Source organism: Mastomys coucha, unplaced genomic scaffold (assembly GCF_008632895.1).
Source record: "Mastomys coucha isolate ucsf_1 unplaced genomic scaffold, UCSF_Mcou_1 pScaffold14, whole genome shotgun sequence".
NCBI classification, from domain to species: Eukaryota; Metazoa; Chordata; class Mammalia; order Rodentia; family Muridae; genus Mastomys; species Mastomys coucha.
Window position 1 is genome coordinate 116,947,775 of NW_022196896.1, and position 22,989 is coordinate 116,970,763.

Genomic DNA, 22,989 nt, shown 5'->3' on the forward strand with positions numbered 1-22,989 from the left:
AGGGGAGCAGGAAGGGAAGGGGGAAGAGGAGGAGGAAGGGAAGAGGGGGAGGAGGGAGTGGAGGAAGAGAGGAAGGGGGGAGGAGGAGAGGACTAGGGGGAAGAAGGGGAGGAGGAAGAAGGGGAGGAGGAAGGAGAGGGGGAAGAAGAGGAGGAGGAAGGAGAGGGGGAAGAAGAGGAGGAGAAAGGGGAGAGGGGGAGGAGGCAGTGAAGGAGGAGGAAGAGAAGAAGGGGAAGAAGAAGGGAAGAAGAAGAGGAGGAAGAAGAGGGGAAGGAGGAAGAGGAGGAGCTATGGTGGGTAGGAAGTAGCATGATGTGTATTGTGGTTGAGGCAGGACTAAGACAATTTCCCAAAAGAGGATGCATCACACTCACAGGTAGGAAAGCCTGGCCTCTGGCCCTGGGATAGAGCGGTTAAGACAGAGAAGGCCCTAGGTGGACAGGGACTCTATCAGAAGGATCCCAAGGAGCCATGGAGGACCCAAAGCCAAAATCTTCCTGCATGATAGAAAGCCATTCTGACTGTAGAGAGGGCTCTCCCTTCCTGCCCCTCTTCAGGGCTCTCTTCAGCCTCCTCTCAGGGCCTTGCTCCTGCCTGAGGTCCCTAGGTATCCCTGGAACTAGCACCTGACCAACAATATATCTGGCTGGCACCACAGTTGTTTCCATCCACCATCAGGAGGTCAGGCCAGGTCCGTCTGCTGGATTCCCTGTGCCTGGCATGAGGAGACACAAAAGGAGCAGTGCTCCCTTACACTTGGGGATGTCCTCCAAGATGTCCCAGAGACTGTGTCATTTGTCTTCAGCTTTCCTTGCAACACCTGCCCAGCCATTGATGTCAACTGTGTGTTGCTGCTCCAGTTCCCTCTGGAGAAAGTCTTGGCTCCGGCCTGCCCAGTTCCCCAACACCTTCACAAACCTAACTGAGTCACTCTAGGCCAGGACTCTCACCTGTGCTGTGTCCCAGGTCTGGGGTTAGGATGGCTGTCCTGCCACCTGAATGTATGAGCCAGTGGAACGGTGGTGGTGGCCACTGACAGGGCACAGAGACCCTTGGATTGTGTCAAGGTGGGCACACACTGTTCTGAGGAAGAAGTGGCCACAGGGCCAAAAAGGCCATTCTGGATGGAGAAATGTCCAAAGTTCCCCTGCCTGTCGATTGGGTCACCAGTCATCCAGCAGACCCCACAGAATAGAGCCAAAGGCAATCGCAGATGTCCACATTTCATGAGGTAAGCCCATGGGAGAGTGGGCATGGCTTCTGGCTGGACAACCTGAGAGGACACCAAGCTGGGTGCTGTCGAGCAGATCCCAGGCAGCACCCTTACAGGCAGATGAGACCAGAGATGAAGGCAGGCCTCAAAGCACTCTAGTGTTGACCAACAGGACAGACCCCAAGCTATGTGAGCAGCTCTGGACCAGAGCTAAGGGGGAAGGTGCCGTAGCACCCAGGCCTCTGGCAGCACCCACCAAGGAGCTGAGACCCCCAAGGATTCTGTGCCAGAATCCTCCCCATCTCTCCTATTGCTGAGTCTCCATGTGGTGTTCCTCTCTTACATTTGTCTTAGTGTTTAAGTCCCATCCTCACAAAACCTGCCCTGGCCAGGGATGCCACCACCGGGGTCACAGGACATGTGGGATGAGCCAGCTCTGTCCCAAGGCTTCTTGGGGATATCCCCACTGCCCACTGAGGATCACATTTGGGAAGTCCCGTTTCTGCTCTGAGCGTCCCAGTCTCTCTTCCCTGAGAGAAGCTACCCCAGGTCCACCCTTAGCTAACAGCCTGCCTTCGTCGGTTCTCTCTCCAGGTCACGTTCACAGACATCGGCTTGACAGCAAGGGATAACGAAGGAGCCACTGCCCTGCACTTTGCAGCCCGGGGGGGCCACACACCTATTCTGGACCGGCTCCTGCTCATGGGTGCCCCTATCATGAGAGACTCCTGGGGAGGGACTCCCCTGCATGATGCAGCCGAGAATGGACACATGGAGGTATACTGCAGTAGGGGAGGGGCCGGGGCTCCAAGCTGGCACTTTGTCCGTGTGCTATTGAGTCCTCCCAGATGACCTTTGAAAGGGATGCCAGTGCTATCCTTTTTTTTTTTTTTTTTGAGACAGGGTTTCTCTGTATAGCTCTGGCTGTCCTGGAACTTACTCTGTAGACCAGGCTGGCCTCGAACTCAGAAATCCGCCTGCCTCTGCCGCCTCAGTACTACCCTTCTATAGAGAGCGAAAGTGGGTGGAGCAGGCAGAGCACTTCTCTAGGTCATGAACTATGGGGGGAGCTGTTGGCCCAGAAAAACCCCTGTCTCCTGCTCCAGGCTAGCTTGGTGATATGTGCTTGAAGGCTATATGGGCTGACCTGGCCCAGGTGGCCCAGGTTCTAGGAATGAATCCCCTGAAAATGTCACAGATGAGAAAGTGTTAAGCTCTGAGGGCCAAGACTGCTGGTGTCCTGTCTGGGTCTGGTCCCACTCAGGTTCTTTCTCCCCTACCCTTCCTGCCCTGAGAAACCTGAGCTCCACCCCTACCCCTCCTACCCACTTCCTGGATTCCTCCTGAGTTTCCGATTTTTGCCAAGGTTGCCTTGCAAGTCTCCAGGCGGACTCTCGACTCATCTATGGGGATTGTCACTGGAGACAACGCAAGTGTCCCGGCATGGGTCAGAGTTTGGGCAGCTGTCCCCAGCAGGATCCCCAAATAGTCAGAGACACCTCAGCAGTGCCAGAGAACTCCACACAGTGCCACCACAGGGTCACTAAAGGCGACCCTGATCAGTCCATGGCAGCTACCCATGGCCCTCCTTCTCAACCTCCCCTGCCTTCCAGGCAGAGGCTGCCTCTCACCTGGCCCACTCTCTCACAGGCCCTGCACAGCTCACTCCAGCTCTGTCCCCAGGTTAGCCCAGAGGACGAAGGAGCCTGCTAGAGTCCCTGGGAACCCTCTCTGTCCTGTCTCCTGGGTGGAATGACAGGTGCCAATGAGCTGGAAGACATCCCACCAGTGGGAGTCTGCTGGGGCCCAGGCCAGGTAACCCTTCTGAGCTCTGCCCCCTGGTCATCAGGCCCCAAGCACACCCCAGCTCCTTTTTTAGTGAGAGATATGCAGGGAGATAGAGTTTAAGGTTTTTCCTAAGCAGCCAGATATTTTCCCATATAAGACTGTGCGGAAGCCCATGAAGCCAATAAAGAGTGGCCAGTGCTATGAGAAGGAGTCCTCAGAGGAGTGTACCCTCCTTTAAATCTTACAGAATCCAGGACTCTCAAGAGTGCTTGTCCTCAGTAGCTCACAGCTGGGCTCCTGCCTTCTTGTCCCCTGGCATACGAGAGCAGACCAAGGGCTGGGGTGGCACCAGGCACACTTATGCATATACACATGCCAGCAAACCACTCATATACATAGAAATAAGTCTAGTGCATCTGCTCCAGCCTTTCTTCTAACCACTGCTTGATCCCCGTTTTCATGGCTGTTCAAATGAGTACTTCCTGTTTCCATTTTCAAACCTTCTCTGTCCCACGACAGGTGCTATCGGTCAAAGTCAGGCTTCGTAAGACACGGGGGCGCCCGTGCAGCCTGCAGCGCCGGCCTGAACCGTGCGTGGTTCTCCAACTTAGGTTAACCTCAAGGGAACTTCAAAATGTGCTAGCAGCTCTCTCCATGCCCAATTCTGGTTTTACCTGGTCCTGGGTGAGGCCTGAGGAAGACTATTGTAGACTTCTGGGGTGGGGGTAGGGGGACTCACATGTGTTAGATGGGAGGATCGTGTGTGAGCTGTATCAGTAAGCCAGTATATAAAGAGCCACAAAGACAGGAGGAGGCACACAGAGGGAGGAAGGAGCGGGCTAGGCGAGGCTGGGTGGGGCTGGAAAGAGGGTAGGGTGAAGCAAGGCTTTTAGGAGAGAGAACTCATGGGCAGGAGGCCATAATGTGGTGTAGGTAAGCCATTGGATGTTGCTGGAGGACATGAGGACAGGTGACTTTGAGGCTGTTTGAAGGAGGGGGGCCCTGCTGTAGGACAGGCAATGAGGAAGAGAGGACAGATGTGAGGCTGCCTCCGGCCAGATGTGTGGCTGGCTATAACTGACTGTTGTTAGCTCTCTACCCAACTAATTCCAGAGAGAAAGCCCAGGAGTGCCCATTAATGCCCTACCCTGGGAAGGTTCAGCCATCTGCTAGGTCTTGTGCCTGTGCTGCATGCCTAACCCTCCCTCGTTCACAGTCAGTCTCTCACCAGACGCGGAGCATGACATGTCTATCAGTGCCCGTGGGTTCTGTGGGGGTGATCCCTCTCTAGGGTCCTGGACTCAGGGCTGGCTCAGGTGATTATGGTGATTGGGGCGCTCACGTTGGGACGGGAAGGTTAGCACTGCCAGAACATCCCTGCTCAGTGAAGAACGCATTTGCAGGGGTGAATCTCTTCTGGACTCAGGGCTCAACACGCAGGCATGAAAACCCAGTCTGTGATCACTGTCTAAGCAAAGGCCTCACTATGCCTCACTGCCTCAGTTAGACCTCGAGCTTGTTTGGCTGACCCAAGAAGGTTAAGAAAGGTTCCCTTGCCGGGTGGTGGTGGTGCACACCTTTAATCCCAGCACTTGGGAGGCAGAGGCAGGTGGATTTCTGAGTTCGAGGCCAGCCTGGTCTACAGAATGAGTTCCAGGACAGCCAGGGCTATACAGAGAAACCCTGTCTCAAAAAAAAAAAAAAAAAAAAAAAAAAAAAAAAAAAAAAAAGAAAGGTTCCCTTTCTAGGAATGCACACCCCCTCCCCCAATACATTGAGGGGACACACATTTTGTTTCATCTCAGCTCTAAAACTGAGACCAGTGACAGTAATTGCTGGGCCTGATGTTGGAGCTCCGTTCGTCTGACACATTTTATTTTATTTTATTTTGCCTCTTGGTTTTGACACTACCCTTGTTCTCAGCTAAAGGCTGAGAAACTGTCCTGGCATTGTTTTTAAGAGCCTTGTGTAGCCTAAAACTCGCCACGTAGCAGAGAGTGACCTTGGACCCCAAGCCTCCTGCTTCTGTCTCCTGCTGAGACCCCAGGTGTGCATCAGCACACCTGGTGTAGGAGGTACTGGTGATGGAACTCAGAGCTTCCCATATGGTAGACAAGGACCCTACCAACTGAGCCACATCACCCGCTACAATAGCCTGATTTCCTGACTGTTAAACTTGCAATGACTCTGCATACAGGTAAATCAAGCTGTTGGCCTGTCAACTGGGCAGGGCGGTACCTACCTGTAATTCTAGCACCTGAGAAATCCTAGAAATGAGAGAATGGCAAGTTTGAGGCCATCATCAGAGTGATAACCTGACTCAAAAGAAAAAAACAACAAACAAACACCCAAAGAACAACAAAACCCCTTCTAGGTAATCTTGACACAACTATGGAGTGAACATGCGGCAAAGATTTCTTTCTTTCTTTTTTTTTTTTTTTTTTTTTTTTTTTTTTTTTTTTTTTTTTTTTTTTTTTGGTTTTTTGAGGCAGGGTTTCTCTGTGTAGCCCTGGCTGTCCTGGAACTCGCTCTGTAGATCAGGCTGGCCTCGAACTCAGAAATCCACCTGCCTCTGTCTCCCAAGTGCCGGGACTAAAGGCATGCGCCACCACTGTCCGGCAAAGATTTCTGTTTAACTTATTAATTAATGAGGAGTCCACACTTCCCAGTGACCCTGTGTGCACAGATAGGAAATGCTGAGGGCCTTCACAGCTGGGCAGAGATGTGGGACGATGGTCGCTCACTGGTCATCTCTGACCACTCCCTTCTTGTGGACAGGAGTCCTGTGCAGGACATCAGAGCTGGAGGTCAGAGGCATGGGCAGAGCAAGGAGCTCCACATAAAGCCCCATAGGAGACCTGGGGCTCCATCCCCTTCTCTGCCTTTCTCAGCCGAGTCTGACTCAGCCATCTGGCCCTCCTGGTTTCCAGTGTGGGATTTTAATTATTTAGAAGCAACGTGTACGGCTCGATGCTATCACACATGGTGTTGTGTTAGAAGAGTGAATGAGGTATGAGGAAGAGCTGGGAACAGAAGGCTCAGGGTGCCCTGAGGCTGAGGATTCAGGACCGTTGCCCTCAGCGACCCAGAGCCCCTGCTTGTCCACAGGGAGCAGGTAGATGGGGGCTATGCAGTCTTCATCATGACCTTCCTATGAATGAGGAATTCATAGCTTCCTCATTCCCCTTCTGCAAACCCAAAGCAGCCGAGGCTCCCACAGTGCCTAGGAGACAGGACTGGAGCCTGGCACACGTGGGATCGTGGGAAGGACTGAGGGCTCCCCGCTCCCAGCTCAGATTTGGGCCTCCAGCTGGGGACACTATGGCATCAGACAGAAGCGTGAGAAGCTGGGAGGGTGAAAGCGAGAAGGTCTTGGGGGACTTGGGGAGGGCCATCTTCAACCGTTCTGCTTCTTCCGCCTTACAAAACCTTCTGGGTTTCTCTTTTTAAATATAAAGAACCTGCAAGTCCCCATCTTCTTTCCACCCCTTCAGATCAAGCTCCCATGTGGAACTGCTGTCCTGAGGCTTGGTGTTTCTGGGGACTCCTTCAGGGTGGCTTTGTGGCTGGGAACCATTGGATTGTTATGTGTGTTTGCTTCCAGACGTCTTTACGTCCTCTTCGGTAGTGAGGGGTGCCTTTGCCAGAAATAAACTGGTAGCTGGGAGCCAGCTATGGTGTGGTGAGATGCACCCCTGCCACCCTAGCATTTGGGAGGTGGAGGTAGGAGGATCAGGGGTTCAGACTCAGTTATATAACAAAGTGGAAGTCAGCCAGGGCTAATTTAGGAGACCCTGTCTGAGAGAAGAAAAAAAACTTGGTAATTTCCAGCCTTTTTTTTTTTTGTATGTAGTTTAAAACGATCATCTGCTGCTTCCTAGCCCTTGTCCACTAGAAGGCCAGGGGCCTGTGTTCTGAAACCATCCTCTCCCTTTTGCTTGTACTTTCTGCAGTCTGTCTATTGTGAGGAGACAGGGATTTGCTGGAACTCCTGAATTTGTGCCCTGGCATCTGCCATCTGAACATCATAAAGACCTCAGGCATCATCTCTGCTCCACGCTGTCTCTCCTCTTCTTCTGGGATTCATATTATACGTGTGTGTTTGACTTTACTATCCAGCGTTCGAGGTGAATCACAGAGACTGCACATCTTACTAGGAGGGAAAGTTTGTTCTGGCTCACAGTTTCAGTTTTTGTCCACAGTCATTCTTTCTTGGTGCTGTGGGCCTGTGGCCACACAGAACATCACAATGGGACACACACAGGATGGAGCTCAGCTCTGTGTACCTCACCTCTGAGAAAGAGAATGAACAGGGTTTAGGGTCCCAGTATCCCTCTAGAGTACACGCCACTGGCCCAGCATCCTGCTAGTAGGCCCAACCTCCTCAAACCTCACTGTATCTCAATGATGCCACAGAGTAGAGACTAAGGCAGGCCCCTGAAGGATGCCTGTTCTGATAGTGCATGTCTGCTAGGTTTTCTGTTTCCTTCTGGGTCTCTTGCAAGTCTCAGTTACATTGTTTAAAGTTGTGTTTTGAATGTAGTGTACTAGCTAGTATGTTTTCATGGGGCAATTTCATGCATCCTTAGCTTTGGTTAACAAACCTCTTCTACGCCCTCCCTCCTGCCTCCACCTCTCCTACCCCTCCTCCTACCCCCAGCTCTTCTCATCCTCCCACCCCTACCCTCACTCCTTTAATTCCAAGAATCCCTCCTTTTCTTGCATATCACATGTATTCTGCGATTACTTTTTCAGCTGGGCTGTGAGGTGGCTTCCGCATGGCTTTCCACACACAATCTCTCAGGGTTAGTCTTCCCGATCATTTCCTCCTTATTCCCACACTCCTTCCACTTAAAGTGTTTCACCTCCCACTGTTCCAATTTCACCTCCCACTGTACTCTGCTTGATTTTTGTCTAACACACCCTCCTTTCCTTAATGTGGGCCCTTCAGGTCCCTTCTAGCCTCCTGGCTTCTAGTTATACTTCAAGTTAAATACACACAAGATCTGAAGCTGGATCCACGAAGGAGAGAGAACATGTGGCATTTGTCTTTCTGGGTCTCAGGGACCTCATTCGGTATAATTCGTTTCCCACCGATCAGTTCTGACCAATGTTCTCTGACCATAGTTCAGTCTCTGGTCTTAGTATTCATGTCTTTATGCCCCATCAGTCATTTCCAATCTATGAATCAGTTATTTGTTAGCTTGATTTTTTTAGTTTTGCTTATTTTTAAATTTTTAAATGTATCCTGGGCTGGCCTTGAGCTCACTATGTGGCTGAGGATGACCTTGGACTTCTGATTGTCCTGCCTCTACCTCGGTGTTCTGACATTGCAGGTGTTGCACGTGTGCACTGTCATCACCTGTTTAAGGGGCAAGGAATCGAACCTGGGGCTTTCTGCATACTAGGCAAGCATTCTGCCAACTGAGCCACAGCCCAAGCCCCTTATCACTTTTATTGTCTAGGACACCATGTCTAAATTTTCACACTTGGGTTTTATTTCTTTGAAAGTCAGGACCACGTGGTTTTTCTGGACCCATCCATAGGGGACAACCAGTTCTCCTGCTCCCACGCATCCTTCGTTTCTATTGGCTACATGCTGGACGGTATAATTGGAGAATGGTCTATAGTTGTAACTGGAGTGGTTTCTCATCTCCTGTAGCAGGCGAGTGGGAGAGCTATAAGCCTGGGTCCGTTTCAATCTTCATTCCAGGCTAGAGGCTCCTGGGCCACCTTAAAGCATGAGGCAGTCAGCTGGCTCATAGGTGACCTTAGCCTACAACAGAAGTTAGAGCTCTTTATTCAGTTCTTGGTCTCCTTGGTCCCTAGTTCTTTAGGTTACTGGGGGAATAGCCCCGCTTGTCATCTCCTTTGTAGGATAGGGTGGAACTGAGTGTGAGGTGAGGCCCTCTTCCAACCTCCCTCATCTCCTGGTCTTTAACATAGTGAGCTCTCCCTTCTTTATCCTCTCAGAAGGCATATAGTGTGTATCATCATCCTTCCATGGCCCCACTTGCCCTCCTTTCCCTGTAGTAGACCCATTTGCTCACCTCTTTTCTCCTGCTACAACCTCCTCAGATGTCCAAGCTTGCACCTTGGTCATCCCTCGACAGCCGCCTCCGCTCTCTGGTCCCAGGATCCAGGAGTCCTTCATACTGCCAGAGTCCTCTTCCCCTCAGCCCCCTGCCCTGGCTGCCCTCCAGTCCAGGCTGTGCCTTCTCTGTCCAGCACTACCTAGGGCCATACATGATGCTTTGTCCCTTTCTTCTATGTCTCATCTGCTCTGCAGACCTGTGACCTCCCCTCTAGGTCACCATAGCCTCTCCTGCGACCCCAGGAGTCTCCACAGCTTTCCCAGCTTGGTTGCCTCGTGCCTATGCCTCAGCTCAGATTTGCTTAAGGTGTGAGCTCTGGAGGAGCTGGCCCACTCACCTGACAAAGATGTCTCATTTGCATGAAAGAGGTCTATGAGGGACTGAGTGGGTCCTTCCAAGGCAGGCTGCTGAGTGACGAAGCCTGTAGCCAGGGAAGTGGCCCGAATGTCCCCATGGACACCCAGTGAGCCATGTGTGTCATTGAATATTCCTTTTTCTACAGTGCTGCCAGACCCTGCTCTCCCACCACGTAGACCCCTTCCTGCGGGATGAAGATGGGTATACAGCGATAGACCTGGCAGAGTATCATGGACACCAGGATTGTGCTCAGTTCCTTCGGGAAATGTCTCGGCCGGTAAAACCTGAGGGGCCCTGTTTATCCTGGGGGACTGCGTAGGTGGGCCTGCAGCTGGTTGTAACATTCTTTTACCACACCTCTCTCGCCTCTAACATTTGCCAGGAGCAAAGGCCTGGGAGGACCTAGGACCTAGGCATTCAGTTAGCCAGAGGAAGCAGACGCCAGGGCAAGAGCTGTGATGGAAGTTCCTGGGACAGGGACAGGCTGTGCCAGGGGCTGAGCCAGGACTGGACAAATCACACCTGTTGTATGGGTCATAGAAATGGTGTCTATAGGGCGGTAGTGGTGCACGCCTTTAATCCCAGCACTCGGGAGGCAGAGGCAAGTAGATTTCTGAATTTGAGGCCAGCCTGGTCTACAGAGTGAGTTCCAGGACAGCCAGGGCTACACAGAGAAACCCTGTCTTGAAAAAAAAAAAAAAGAGAGAAGAAAATAAAGAAACGGTGTCTATATATTGGGGATGCTATTTCAGGCTAAGCATGCTCAGGGTTGGAAGCAAGACCTCACGCTGTCTGAGGTAACCCTCAAGCAGCCTGTCACTCTCCAGTGGCAGCAAGATCATTTTACTCCATGTGTGACTCTCAGAGCCAGGATCCTCGAGTATCCTAAGTGGTCCCTGTTTCCAATACAAAACAGAACCCCACAGGGATTTGCCCAATTGAACAGATAAGGGAATTCACAGAGAAGTGAGCAGGCAGCCAGAGAGAGAAGATAGGGGAGCAGGGCAGGTTGGAAGGTATTCTTTGTGGATGAAGTTCAGTGACTTGGACCAAATTCTCTTAGTGTACCCCCTCACCTCAATCCCTCTCTCCCTATCCATCCCAAGACAGTGACCATGGTGAATTTCATCAATGGTATCACCCCTTCAGGACGGTGACCCACCATGTTCAGGTGAGGGCACTGGCACTCACTAGGGGCATTCTGTGTTTCTCCTCCCACAGGGATGTCCCCTCAGAATGTCAGGAATCAACAGAAGCAGAGCTCTCGTTGGCCCTTTGGCTGGCGATAGCTAGGTACCTCACACGGTCATAACCACATTTTACTGTTTGAAACACACAGCGAGCCTGACACAGCCTAGTGTAATTTATGTGGGCCACAAGGACTCATGTGGGGCTCCTCCTGGGGTAGAGTCTCAGAACCTAGGATTCAACTGTTTTGGAAATGGGCCAGACTGGCTGTCAATGCCAGGTCCCTGCCCTGGTGGAGACTGAGGCAAGAGGTGACAGGGCTGGTTTCTGGAAAGTGAGCAGAGTTGCACATTCTGGGCCTAGGAACACCCCACCCACTGAGATGCCAGGCTCCTGTCCTTACTGAGATCTGCCCTGTCCTGGGTTGCTGTCGAGATTGGGAGGTGGAAGGGTGGCTGCTCTCCTATGTCCATTGTGTGAACACCTACTCCCTCTGACTAGGTCCCACCTAGCTTCCAAAAGTCGCTGACTAAACCCTACCCCACGCATGATGTAAATTCCAAGGCCAGAGCTCTCTGTGCAAACAAGCTCTTGGCTTTCCATCCCCACAGCCTGGTCAGCCAGCCGGCACACCCCTGTACCTTACCCCACTTCAGGGAGAGGGTGTCTGCATAACTCCCTTTTCCCCAGGGTGAGGGCAGCCAGCCCATCTTGCCTTCTTGGGATCTATCTGGTCCTAGCTGTGTCTTTGAAGTTACATAGGATCCAAGACAGCACCTCAACATCGTGCCTGGGGACTGTGGTGCCTGGCACTCCCAAGTCTGCATGGAAGACTCTCGTGTAGCCTAACACGGCCCATCCACTTCCTATACGCCAATATCTTCCTTCCTTGCTCATATATGGGCATGCACCCACCTGCAAGCCTGACCCTGGGCCTTGTGTGGGCTCAGTGGTATATATCCCAGGAATCATTCAGAACTTCATTCACATTTAGCGATAGGGCTTGGTGGCCGTAGAGTCATCTGGATGGTGCCTGGTGACAGCTAGGGGGTGCCTGACCCCACCACTGCTCGAGTTGTCCTCTGGGCCTCCTACCCCGTGAGAGAGGGCAGGCTGTCAGCTGCAGGCCGGTGGCAGGGGGAGAGCACCTGATGTAATATTGATGGAAATGCAATATGCAGAGGTCGTCCGCACTAGCGCTCTCCTGTGAGCCTGAGGAGATGGTGAAACCCATTATTCCCCGCGGACACCACTGTCCTGAGCTGCTCCCAGGGGACTTGTGGGCCCTGGAGAGGCAGCTTGAGCGCTAGGCTGTCAGTATCCCGAGCTATCACCTGATGGGTCACCTTCAGTGAGCATTTTACATCAGAAGTCTATGGGACCTTGGCATACCCTCTGCTGAGTGTGGGGCCTACATGGAGTCTTGGGGAAATTCAAGCCATGCTTCTCCCCGGACCTTAGCATCCCTCTGCACAGTAAGAGGCTGGGCCTCCTTTCCTAGGTAGGACAGAAGCCAGAGGCTGCTGAGGCAGTAGCCTGCTGCACACCCATCTCTCGGTGAGTTGATAGCTTGACTCCCTGGTGTCAGTGGGAATCTGAAGGCTGCTGCATGGATGTTAGCTGTTCATAGTGGGGCTGGATGTTATCTGTGCAGGCGTCCAATCCCTGGGAATGTAGTCCTCACCTCTGGTTGCTAGGTTACCCTGCTTGCCTACCTTGCATTCACTCCCACCAGTGTGATGCTGGATCCTCTTGGGCCCGTGGCACCAGCCTCGACTTCCTCGTCCACAAAGTGGGTCTGAAGACCTCGTTTGGGGGCAGAAGCAATGTTCCTCTCCTGCTCTGTTGCGATGGCCTTAGCTTAGTCCCCCTCTTCTCACTGCAGAGGGACCTAGAGCCCCTTCATAGATGTGGGGAAACTGGAGCTAGAGAGGGCTGGGGACTTCCTTGGGCAGAGCCTTGTCTCAGGGCAGAGTGGAGGTGACTGCCCACAGTAATGGAATCTCAGCTGTGGTGAACGGTGTCCAGCTCTGTCTGAGGTCATGATTTTCTCAGCCCGGGTGGCATTACAGGCTTGTAACCCAGCTCGCCACAGCTGCCCTCCATGATTAATGCATGGCAGGCTCAGCAATGCTCCAATCTCACCAAAAACAAGGAGAGAGATGACGGGCAATGGAGCCAGAGGGACTGCCACCTTCCAAACAGCTGTCCCAGGCTGGATATGCTCAGCCATTAGGACCAAAGGTTGGAGTCTGGCACCTCAGCTCCTCCTATAGCAAGGGTTCCCTCAGGGTTCATGGCTAAGATTGAGAGGCAAGGAGGCTCCTACTTCCTGAGGGCCACCACAGTCACATGGATAGGAGTTCCCTCCTATCCATGGTCAGAGGGGTCAGCACCAGTGGTTTCTTGTATAGATCCATTTAGATGTTTCCCACAATGCTTCACTTTCAACAACCCACATGTAGCCATGACATGGGGTTCACACTGGCTTCTCTTTCTTGTTCAGTGGTGAAGAGGGCTTCAGGGCCTGGGTAGCATGGGGTCCTGAAGTCCTCTAGCTGTTGTTGGGCTGCTCTGTGGCTGGAGTCTATTCCTTGCCAGGCTACCATTCCACCTCTTCCATCCTGCCAGCGTGAGGAAGCTGCTGCCAGCGACCCCCTAAGCCCCTCCATCTTTCCTGGGTGAGGTGGGCAAGGGCACTTCTTGCCCATTCTATTGCCAATAGATTAAATGGCAGGGAGGGGAGCTGAGGCTCCCCAGGTGAGGGTCCCACCCCAGTTGCTAAGCTGATGACCCAGATGGCTGCCATGTTCTCTGTGGGCTTGTGTTTCTGCCAAGGAGCCCTGAACCTGGGGCAGCTCCACATCAGAGCGAGCAGCATTCAGATTATTCCTGTCCTATGGTATCACCCCTGTGACAGCCCTTAAGGGTCAAATTCAGCATTGTCAGGCCTGGGAGCTGCCCCCACCACCCCGAGAGCTTCTGCTGCCCCTCCCCCACAACCATGTGTTGCAGTGGTGAGCCCTTGGAAAGCCTCTGGTTCCCCACTGTGTGCTGAGAGAGGCACTGCAAGTTGGGCTCCTCTGGGTAATCTTAGGTCCTCCCCATTCCAGAGGTCCACCCCTAGCCCTCTACTATGGAGCCTAAGGCTCACTGGTAAGAGATCCCATACCCGGCCCCAGCCTGATGGCCACCTGACACCTGGACCTTCAAATATTAATGCGATACCTCCCACTCCTGGGGTACAGCTTCCTCAGCCCCCGAGAGCTGGGACAGGGACAAGCACAGCTCCCTGTGCTCGGCTGCCCAGCCCTTACTTCTGAGAGCTTCCCGTGCCAAAGCAGGAGATGTTCCAGCCCCGCAGTCCCATGTGTGAGCTCTTGGGTTCTGCAGATTCCCAGGATAAATGAGGTGCACAAGGGTGTGTGTGTGGAGTACGTGTTGCTATCTTTTCCCTGTGACCTGGTGAGCTGAGGGTGTTGGGTGGGAAGGGACTGAAGGGCAGGACAGATCCATCTTGGCCACGAGTGAGGAGGGCCCCAAAGATGTCAAAGATTGGCCTGGGTAGTGCAGGCTGCTGCTCTGTGGGGTGCGAGCTGAAGGCCATCTCTGCTGATGTGGGAAATTTTTTTTTTGTTTGTTTGTTTGGTTGGTTGGTTTTTGGTTTTTCGAGACAGGGTTTCTCTGTATAGCCCTGGCTGTGCTGGAACTCACTCTGTAGACCAGGCTGGCCTCGAACTCAAAAATCCACCTGCCTCTGCCTCCCAAGTGCTGGGATTAAAGGCATGCACCACCACTGCCCGGCTGATGTGGGAAAAATTTGAAAGCAGATACAACAGAGTAATAATCCGAGCCACATCAGATTCCTGACACAGATCCTGGCTGTGGGGCCACATGTTCTGAGTTAGGGCGGTCTCAAGCCAGAGCCTCTTTCCTGCTCAGGGAGGGAATCTCATGAGCACCATCTTAAGGGCCTGACTGTTATGTTGGCTTCCTCTGCCCCCTGGAGGGAGGTGTTGGGCTTAGGCATGGCTGTGGGGTGGATATTCAGAGGGATGCTATGTATATCCTGTCAACTGCAGCCAAGATCTGGCATCTGCATACCAGAGGGCATCGATGTAATGCGTGCCCCAAACTCTGGTGCCCCATCCTAGACAGGATCAAGAAGCCCTTCACATCAGCTCTTGAGCAAAAGGCGTAGCGTAGAGGACTTGGGGGGATATGGGGGAGGTAAGCTAACGGCCTCGCATCTCTTCTTCCTTGGCAGAACTAGAAGGAACAAAGATCCTCTGCTTCCCTGGGTCAGGTCTCACAGCAGAGACTGCTCAGGGCTACTCCGGGCAGCCTGTTGAGGTCAATGGCTCATCCAGTGGTCCAGTAGAGGCAGCAGAGAATGGTTGGCTACCCAACCTAAACATGGAGGGGCTGCCTCTCTGGTCTTTGATGATCCTGTTTTGGTGGGGCTTGGACTGAATATAGGTCATGACTTGCACCTCTGCCTGAGGTATACGGTTCCAGCCACTCAGCCTTATGGGCTTAGAAGAATTTCAAGTATCCGACCTTGCTTCTCTGCCCAACCAGCATATCTGTCCTCTTGGAGGCTTGTCAAGCCAACCAGTGGTGCAGCAGTTTGGGGAAGATTGCAAGGCTGGGCTCTCTGAGACAGCTGCTCAGCCTTGGGCACAACTTAGGGGTCGTGCTCAGGCTCCCTGGGCCCTGTGTGACCTGTGCTCAGGCACTGACGTCCTTACTTGGTGACATCCTTACAGAGATCTGCCACTCCCCCCCCCCAATGGATCTCACCGAATCCCCTACCCAAGTTACCCTCAGGCCCATGTCAAGTGGAGAGCCAGGTGAGTGTCTGGAGGAGTGAAGCTCAGCTGCAGGGAGACGTGTGTGTGTGTGTGTGTGTGTGTGTGTGTGTTCGAGAGTGTATGTGTACATGATCCCACCTGTGTGGGGCAGAGAGAGGCGAGCACAGCTAAGCCAGCATCTAGCCCTGGAGTAAGGCTAGAGCTAGCTGACCCTGAGCTGGGCTCTGAGATGGGTGGAGGGTACAGACATTTAGGAAACCCAACCACCCAGCATGGGTGGGCAGGGAGACGCAAGAGGGACAGGGTCCTGGGGCTCCCTCTTGCGCACTTTTCTCCAGGCCCTCTGAGATGCGCATGCTCCAGGAGGCCCTCCAGGCTTGCCCGGCAGAGCTGGGACAGACCCAAGTCCAGACTCACCCGAATCTCCACCAACTAGATTTGCTCATCCCTAGGTGCCCGTCCTCATGACACCCCCACCCCCGCCATTTCCACCTCCTCCATTGCTGGCTGCAAAACTCTCCCTGGAAGAAGAAAGAAGAGGAGAGGACTTGGGACTCAGGAGCCCTTCATGTGAGTGCTTGGCCACAGAAGAACCGGTCTGGGCAAGGTGTGGAGGGCGGCAGAAGCCAACTGGGAGGAACTTCTCAGAGGAGCGTGAGGCTCAGGCAACTGAGCAGTTAGCGCTTCCCCTCCTCCCAGGCTTCCTTTTGCAGTCTCCAAGGTTGTCCTTTTCTATCTTGGAGACCATGATAGACAATAACTCGAAATAAAAGGAAGTGACCTCAGTGGGACCCAGGCCAGAGACCTCAGCAGGCCAGTGAGCATCCTTGAGCATCAGAAGATGGAGAGGGCCTGCCAACTGAGGATCTCCACCCTTAGAGGATTGTGACCAACCCTTATCAAAATGCCAGAGGATGGCATGAAAGTATTAACAGGCATCGCATACAACGAGGTTTCATCTTGACCAATGAACAAGTCACAGTGACATGCTCACACGTAGGAGTTTGTGTCTGCCTGTGTGGGCAGGTGTGTCTGTGTTATCTTCATGTCTGTATGTGTCTGTGTCTGAGTGTATGCCTTTATGTGCATGTATGTCTCTATGTATGACTGTATATGTATTGTGTGTCTGCACATGAATGTCTAGTGTGTCTGTGTCGGGATGGTCTGTCTTTATGTGAGTGTACATGTATGTCTGTGTATGTACTTGTATGTCCGCACATGAGTGTCTAGCGTGTCTGTGTGAGCATGTATGTGCCAACCTGTTTGTTTTTCTGTGTGTGTGAGCATGTATGTGTCTTTGTCTACCTGAGTTTTTCTGTGTGTGGGGGCATATATGTCTGCGTCTACCTGTGTGTGTGTTTCTGGTGTGTGAGCATGCATTTGTCTGTGTATATCTACTTATGTATATGCATGTGCTTGTGTGAATCTACGTGTGTGTGTGTGTGTGTGTGTGTGTGTGTGTGTGTGTGTGTGTGTCTAGCTGTGAGTGAACATGTCTGTGAATGGGTCTATGTGCCTGACTAGGATGTGACACAGCTCAGGATCATGGCACTAGTGTGTGTGTTTATAGTGCATAGTAAGAGGACAGGCTTTGGGCTCTAACAGGGCTGGGCTAGGACCTTGAACCTTCAGGTCTTATGGGCTCTTGGCTCTGCCCAGGCTGTAGAGAAGTTGGGAGGTGCTATGGTAGGCAGAATCAAATGACATATAAACTTTCCTGGTGGCCAAGTTGGGGCAGGCCCTCTTGAGGCCTCTATGAGAATCCTAGTTGTACCATTTTGCCTCTGACCCCAGAGGGCAGAGCTGAGGGGTCTTGGGCTCCTGACCTAGTGTTCCTGGAAGGGTAGGGCTGGCCTGCATCCAGGAGCTCCAGGTTTGGCATCTCTGCTTTCCCGTAACCCTTGCCCGCTGACGCCCCTCTGACTCTAGCTGTCTTCGGCAGCTGCAACTCTCAGCCCAGTCTGGCCTGCTCTGCCTGTCCCAAGGGAACCAATGGCCTGCACAGCCCCTCTGATGGTCACTGCCCCAGATGCCCTTAAGGTGAGTTTCTTCCATCCATTCCCCAATCGTTCCACTTGAAGGCTAGTGCACCCCATGTCCTCTCAGCCCAGACAGCTCTGACCACCCCAGGTCTTCAGAAGACAGTCTCAGGGTAGCAGCAGCCAGGCCCTATCACAGGAAATGCAGAGCCTTTCTCTGTCATCTCCGAGTCCTGACCTCTGGGCTCAGGGTTGAAAGCTGCTGTCACAAGGGACAACCAGACAGCTGTGGGAAGGTTCTGGAGCCTGCTTCTCTGTAGAAAGCTGTGCCTGCCCACCCCCACTTTTCCAGCCTCACCTCCTCAAGTCCCAGAGCACTCTGAGAATCACCAAGTGACTCAGGTCCTCTCAGAGCACCCAGTTCAACCAAGGCTCTGATAAGTCTTGCACTAGAGAACTGGTGGGCCGGCTTCATCTGCACGGCTGTTTTTATCCTCTTTAGCTGTTTTTTTTTTTTTTTTTTTTTTTTTTTTTTTTTTTTGGTTTTTCGAGACAGGGTTTCTCTGTGTAGCCCTGGCTGTCCTGGAACTCACTCTGTAGACCAGGCTGGCCTTGAACTCAGAAATCCACCTGTCTCTGCCTCCCAAGTGCTGGGATTAAAGGCGTGTGCCACCACCGCCCGGCCTTTAGCTGTTTCTATAGGACATGCCATAGGCAACCTCATCCAGGTCATGTAAGACCACACCTGGGGGTGGGGCGGAGTAAGCATACCCCTCTCTCTGCTCAGGGCCTCACCTTTATTAGGCTAGGGACTGGTGGGGTTAGGAATCCCACCTTGCTCAATCTTAGGTCCTCTTAGGGAGGGCATGTCACCTGTCTGTCTCTACAGGGGCACGAGGTGGAAGCCCGGGACTCCCATGATGGCCTGGCCACCCTGCAGCTGGATGGGTTGTCTTCAGGAGACCTCGACATGCTGGTGCCCACACAGGATGAGCATGGCCGGCCCATCCCCGAGTGGAAGCGGCAGGTGATGGTGCGGAAGCTGCAGGCGCGCCTGGGTGCAGACCATCCTCCAGATGATCAGGTGTCAAGGAGGGCAAGGGGAGGAGCCAGAGGAGGACCAGCAGGCTAGAGGGAGGGGCAGAGAATTAAGGAGGAGGGCAAGGCTCCAGACAGAGGGTGGGGGCTCACCAGAGGGAGATGGGGAGTTGGGTTGGGGATTGGTGGGGTAGAGTGGGAGATAGAGTAGAGTGGGGTGGAGGGGTGGTGTGGGATAGGCAGGTGGAAGGTGGTTGAGATAGAGGTGAGGAGGTGGGAATATGGCCCCTGAGTAAATGCCACACAGGAGTGGGAGGTGCTAGTGGGATGCTCCAGGCCAGAGCTGGAACCCAAACTAGATGTCGTCTTCTTGGTTACTGTGTGGTCCCAGCTTCCTCTTCTACATCAGCTCTAAGCAAGGCATTTATGGCTTCAGAGGGGTAGCCCCCATGATTTCTGTCATCTACTAGATTGGGCCAATCCTACTGTCTGGGTGCTTAGACTGTTGCGGAGATACCAATGGGAGGGCTCAGCCCAGGGAGGGCAGGGTGGGAGCGAATCCGAGGTGAAGGGCAAGCAGTGTGAAGTGGGAGGGCTCTAGGGGGTGCTGAAGAGAGGCTCCTCTCTGGGCAGGTGACCTTGAACTGGAGCTAGAAGGACATGAGGAGGAACCCATGGGAGTTTGGGTCTAGGGTATTCTCCACTCTAGGCAGAAGGGAAAGCAAGTGCCAAGGTCCTGAGGTATGGTGAGCAGGCACCAGGGCTGGTCAACTGAGACTGTACTGCTGAGTGGGGGAGGGGCATGCTGAGGGGTTAGCTGGTGTCTAGAAAGCATCGGTGACTGAACACAGAAGTGGCTGTGATTGCCCCCTGTCATTCACAGGGCGTCTGGATGCCGTCCAGGCAAGTGGAACTAGCATCTTGCCCTAAAGGAGTGTGGATTGTACTGTGGCCAGCTTTAGAGCTGAACTGCCCATATGGCACTGTCAGCTACCGGGGCGAAGGTCTTAAAGCCAAAGTAGGATTATTCTGTTCCACCAGTTCACATCTTTTCCAGGTGCTAAGGGCTCCTGCCTGCTGCAGCCTGTCCTCCAACAAATGTGTCTACACAGCACAGCACAACATGGTGGAGGGGCTGGGGGAGGGGTGGGAGGAGCTGTGCTCTAGAAAGTCCCTTGGAGTCCAAGGATGGGCTCAAGGTTCCTTAGAGACAACAGGCTCTGGGATATGGCTAAGAGTCCCTAAGGGGTTTGGACTGACGACTTGCACAGAGCAGAGGCCTCTGTGTTGGCTCCTTGCAGACAGGACACTTCCTAGAACAGTGATAACGGCCATCCCCAGGCTGCTGAGGAGGCAAACAGGGCTGCTCAGGGTTAAGTGGAGGCCCCAGGTATGTTGGCTGCCAGCACCAGTGAGTGGAGTGTCGGAAGACCATGGGGAGCAAGCAGTCCCTATCTTTCCCAGGCTCCCACTCTGTACTGGGCTGGCCAGCCGCCTGATTCACGCTGTAAAGCCAGGGGAGGGCCAGCTGGCGTGCAAGGTCTAGGCTTTAGGGAACCAGGCGAAGCACTAGTGAGTATGAGCTGTGGTGGCTGCTGACCCAGCCTTCCTGTGCCCAGGACCAGAGTCCGAGGCGGGACTCAGGCCCCACGCCTGCAGAACACGCCACTTGGAGGTATTCACAGACGCATCAGGCCATCCTGGGTCCCTTCGGAGAGCTCCTTACAGAGGATGACCTTGTCTACCTGGAGAAGCAGATCAACGACCTGCAGCTCCGGCGCCGATGCCAGGAGTATGAGAGCGAACTGGGCCGGCTGGCAGCCCAGCTGCAGGCCCTCCTGCCCGAGCCGCTGGTCAGCATCACCGTCAACAGCCACTTTCTGCCTCGAGCTCCTGGGATGGAAGACGAGGAAGCTCCAGTCCCGGGGCCTGAACTCGAAGCCTCCGAGGAGCCGGGGAAGGCAGAGCCTAGAGGGCAGCCGCTGCCCTTCTGGTGCAGCCACATCGGTCGCCTGGTGCGCAGCATGTCCCTGCTGCTGAAGGGCATGAACGGGCTGGCACAGGGCGAGGAGAAGCCACCCGCTCAGGTCCCGCAGGACCCAGGCAAGGAGACCCTTGCCGGTCCCTCTCGGAGCGAGGCCCAGCGGGAGATCCAGGAGTGTGGAGTGTCAGTTCGGACGCTGCGGGGGAACTTTGAGTTCGCCCCGGATCTGCCCTGCGCCTCGAACTCGGGGCCCTGTGAGCTGGGGGCGCGGCCAGGCCAGTGTCTGAGAGGCTGCTGGTCGGCGCCGCCACAGCTCCGAGGCGACCCGATGGGTGGGGAGCCCCGGCCAGGCGACACGGAGGAGGCCAGCGACTCGGGCATCAGCTGCGAGGAGGCCCCGTCAGAGGCCGGCGCGGGTCCGGGGCTGGACCTGGCCAGCCTGCGCAAGGAGCGCATCGTCATGCTCTTCCTCGGCCACTGGAAGAAGTCCGCCTACACGCCCGCGCTCAGGACGGCCGCCTGCAGGACCCTGGAGGCTCAGCGTGCACGAGCCAGGGGCCCCGAGGCCGGGGGTAGCCCCCGGCCGTCCTCTCCGCAGCCCAGCGACGGTCCCCGGCTTGGCCACCTGTGGCAGCAGCGTGGCATCATCACCCACCTGCTGGGCACCTGGAAAGCCATCATGGCGCACGTGCCCGCCCGGCAGCTGCGGAGGCTGAGCCGCAGGGCGCGCGGGCCCCTGTCCCCCGAGCAGTTCTTGCCGCACGTGGACGGGGCCCCCGTGCCCTACAACAGCCTCTCGCTGGACCTCTTCATGCTTGGCTACTTCCAGCTCCTGGAGTGCGACCTGCCGGCCGAGGAGCGCAAGATGCGCCACCTGCTGTGCTTCGAGGTGTTCGAGCATCTGGGCGCACACGGCTGGGAGGCCGTGCGAGCCTTCCATAAGGCAGTGACCGACGAGGTGGCCGCGGGTCGCCGCGCCTGGACCGACGGCTTTGAGGACATCAAAGCCCGCTTCTTCGGCTCCAGCCAGAGTCCCCCCTGGGACGTGGAGCCGGGTCGCAAGCTGGGCCTGACACCACTCGGTTCCTTGCCCCACGCTGCCCTTCCTGGGAGCAGCCCCGAACCTGCGGCACCGAGGCTGGGATCCGACTCCCAACGAGGCAGCTTCAACAACGGAGACATCTGTGGCTACATCGACCGCAGCTTCGCATTCTGGAAGGAGAAAGAAGCTGAGATGTTTAAGTTTGGAGAATGACTGTTCACCTGGTGGGATAGGACTCTGGGGGAGGTTTGGGGTTCCTTTTTTTTTTTTTCCATTCTTTGCGCTCCCTGGGGGTCAGGTGAAGTGGGCACAGTGATGGCTGACTCATCTGTCTTCGTGGAGATCAGTGGTCTCTTAAGGTGTCCATCTCTTCTGAGCAGCGATTGGGGTCAAATCCTTCTCATTTGTGAGTACAGCCCTCAGGCCCTCAGTGGTCATATGGGTCTGAGGATCCTGCAGCCAAGGAGCTGGTGATGTAGCCCCAGGGCCCCCTTGCCGGTCTTGTTTCTAGCAGTCACCTGGGTGTCTCGATCTTCAGTTTCAATGGCTCAGTTGGTCTCAGCTACACTGCCACCGTCTCCACACCTCCCTTTGGGCCTCAGCCCTGGGCCTGCCTCTGGTATTGTTTTTGTTTGTTTGTTTGTTTTCTGGCAACTTCCTATCTCCCAAACCAGAGGGAGCTGTGTCTAGAGTGAACAATGTCCCAGTCAAGAGCATGTCTGTGGAGGAGACCACAAAGCCCCAAGGCAGACGAGTGGTCCTGCCCCAGTCTCCTGCTGGTCAGTCAGAGCTGTTATTGTACGCATGCTCCCAGCATCCTCTGGCACTGCCTGGCCCCTCAGGGAAGGCTCCCTGTTAGGCCTTTGCCTTCCAGCTGACTAACCCTTCCAAGACCCTCAGATGGAGGCTGTGACTAGGCCACAGGGGGTCCCTAAGAGCAAGGATGCGGAGAATAGCCATCCACCAAGAGGTGAGGAATCCTTCGAATAGAAAGGTTGGTACCCTCTGAAGGGAAACTGGCCTATCCGAAGCCTGGGATCGGCTTACAGCAAGGGGAGAACATAGCAGGGGTGTTCATGTGGACATTTGGGTGTCACCTTCCCACTTAGGCACAGAGAAAGGAGTCAAACACCTTGGGGAATTCCAGGTACCATTGAGAACCACAAGAGCCAGGTGCTAGAGAGGCATCCCTCCCAACCCCCAGCCTGCTGACTGTAAGATAGGGCTTCCTTGATTCCAGCTTCTGGTGACAGGCAGAAGGATGAGCCATCACCCACCTCATGGGGTCCAGGAGAACTGGCCTGGACCCCATGGAGGACTTTGGGATAGTGACTTTTTGGGGGCATGGGACAGGGATCTGCCGTCAAGTCTCTTGTGGGGCAAAGTCATGCAAAATGGGGACAGGCCATCTCCAAAAGTCTCCTCCAGTGTCCTCACATCACCACTAGGGGGAGCAGGGAACCCTAATCTTGGGCTCTGGGATGATAGTAG

At 54.3% G+C, this 22,989-nt stretch overlaps 1 protein-coding gene across 1 annotated transcript in view; it reads left to right on the forward strand.

The window, feature by feature from the left end:
• Espnl (espin like) overlaps positions 1-21,711 on the forward strand; it is a 26,168-nt gene extending 4,457 nt beyond the window's left edge. The window contains exons 4-9 of the mRNA XM_031368917.1: positions 1,808-1,990; positions 9,599-9,730; positions 15,908-16,025; positions 17,398-17,495; positions 18,324-18,518; positions 20,098-21,711. Coding sequence (XP_031224777.1) covers positions 1,808-1,990; positions 9,599-9,730; positions 15,908-16,025; positions 17,398-17,495; positions 18,324-18,518; positions 20,098-21,711 — 2,340 coding nt within the window. The remainder of the gene's footprint in view (positions 1-1,807; positions 1,991-9,598; positions 9,731-15,907; positions 16,026-17,397; positions 17,496-18,323; positions 18,519-20,097) is intronic.
• The last annotated feature ends 1,278 nt before the right edge of the window (positions 21,712-22,989 follow it).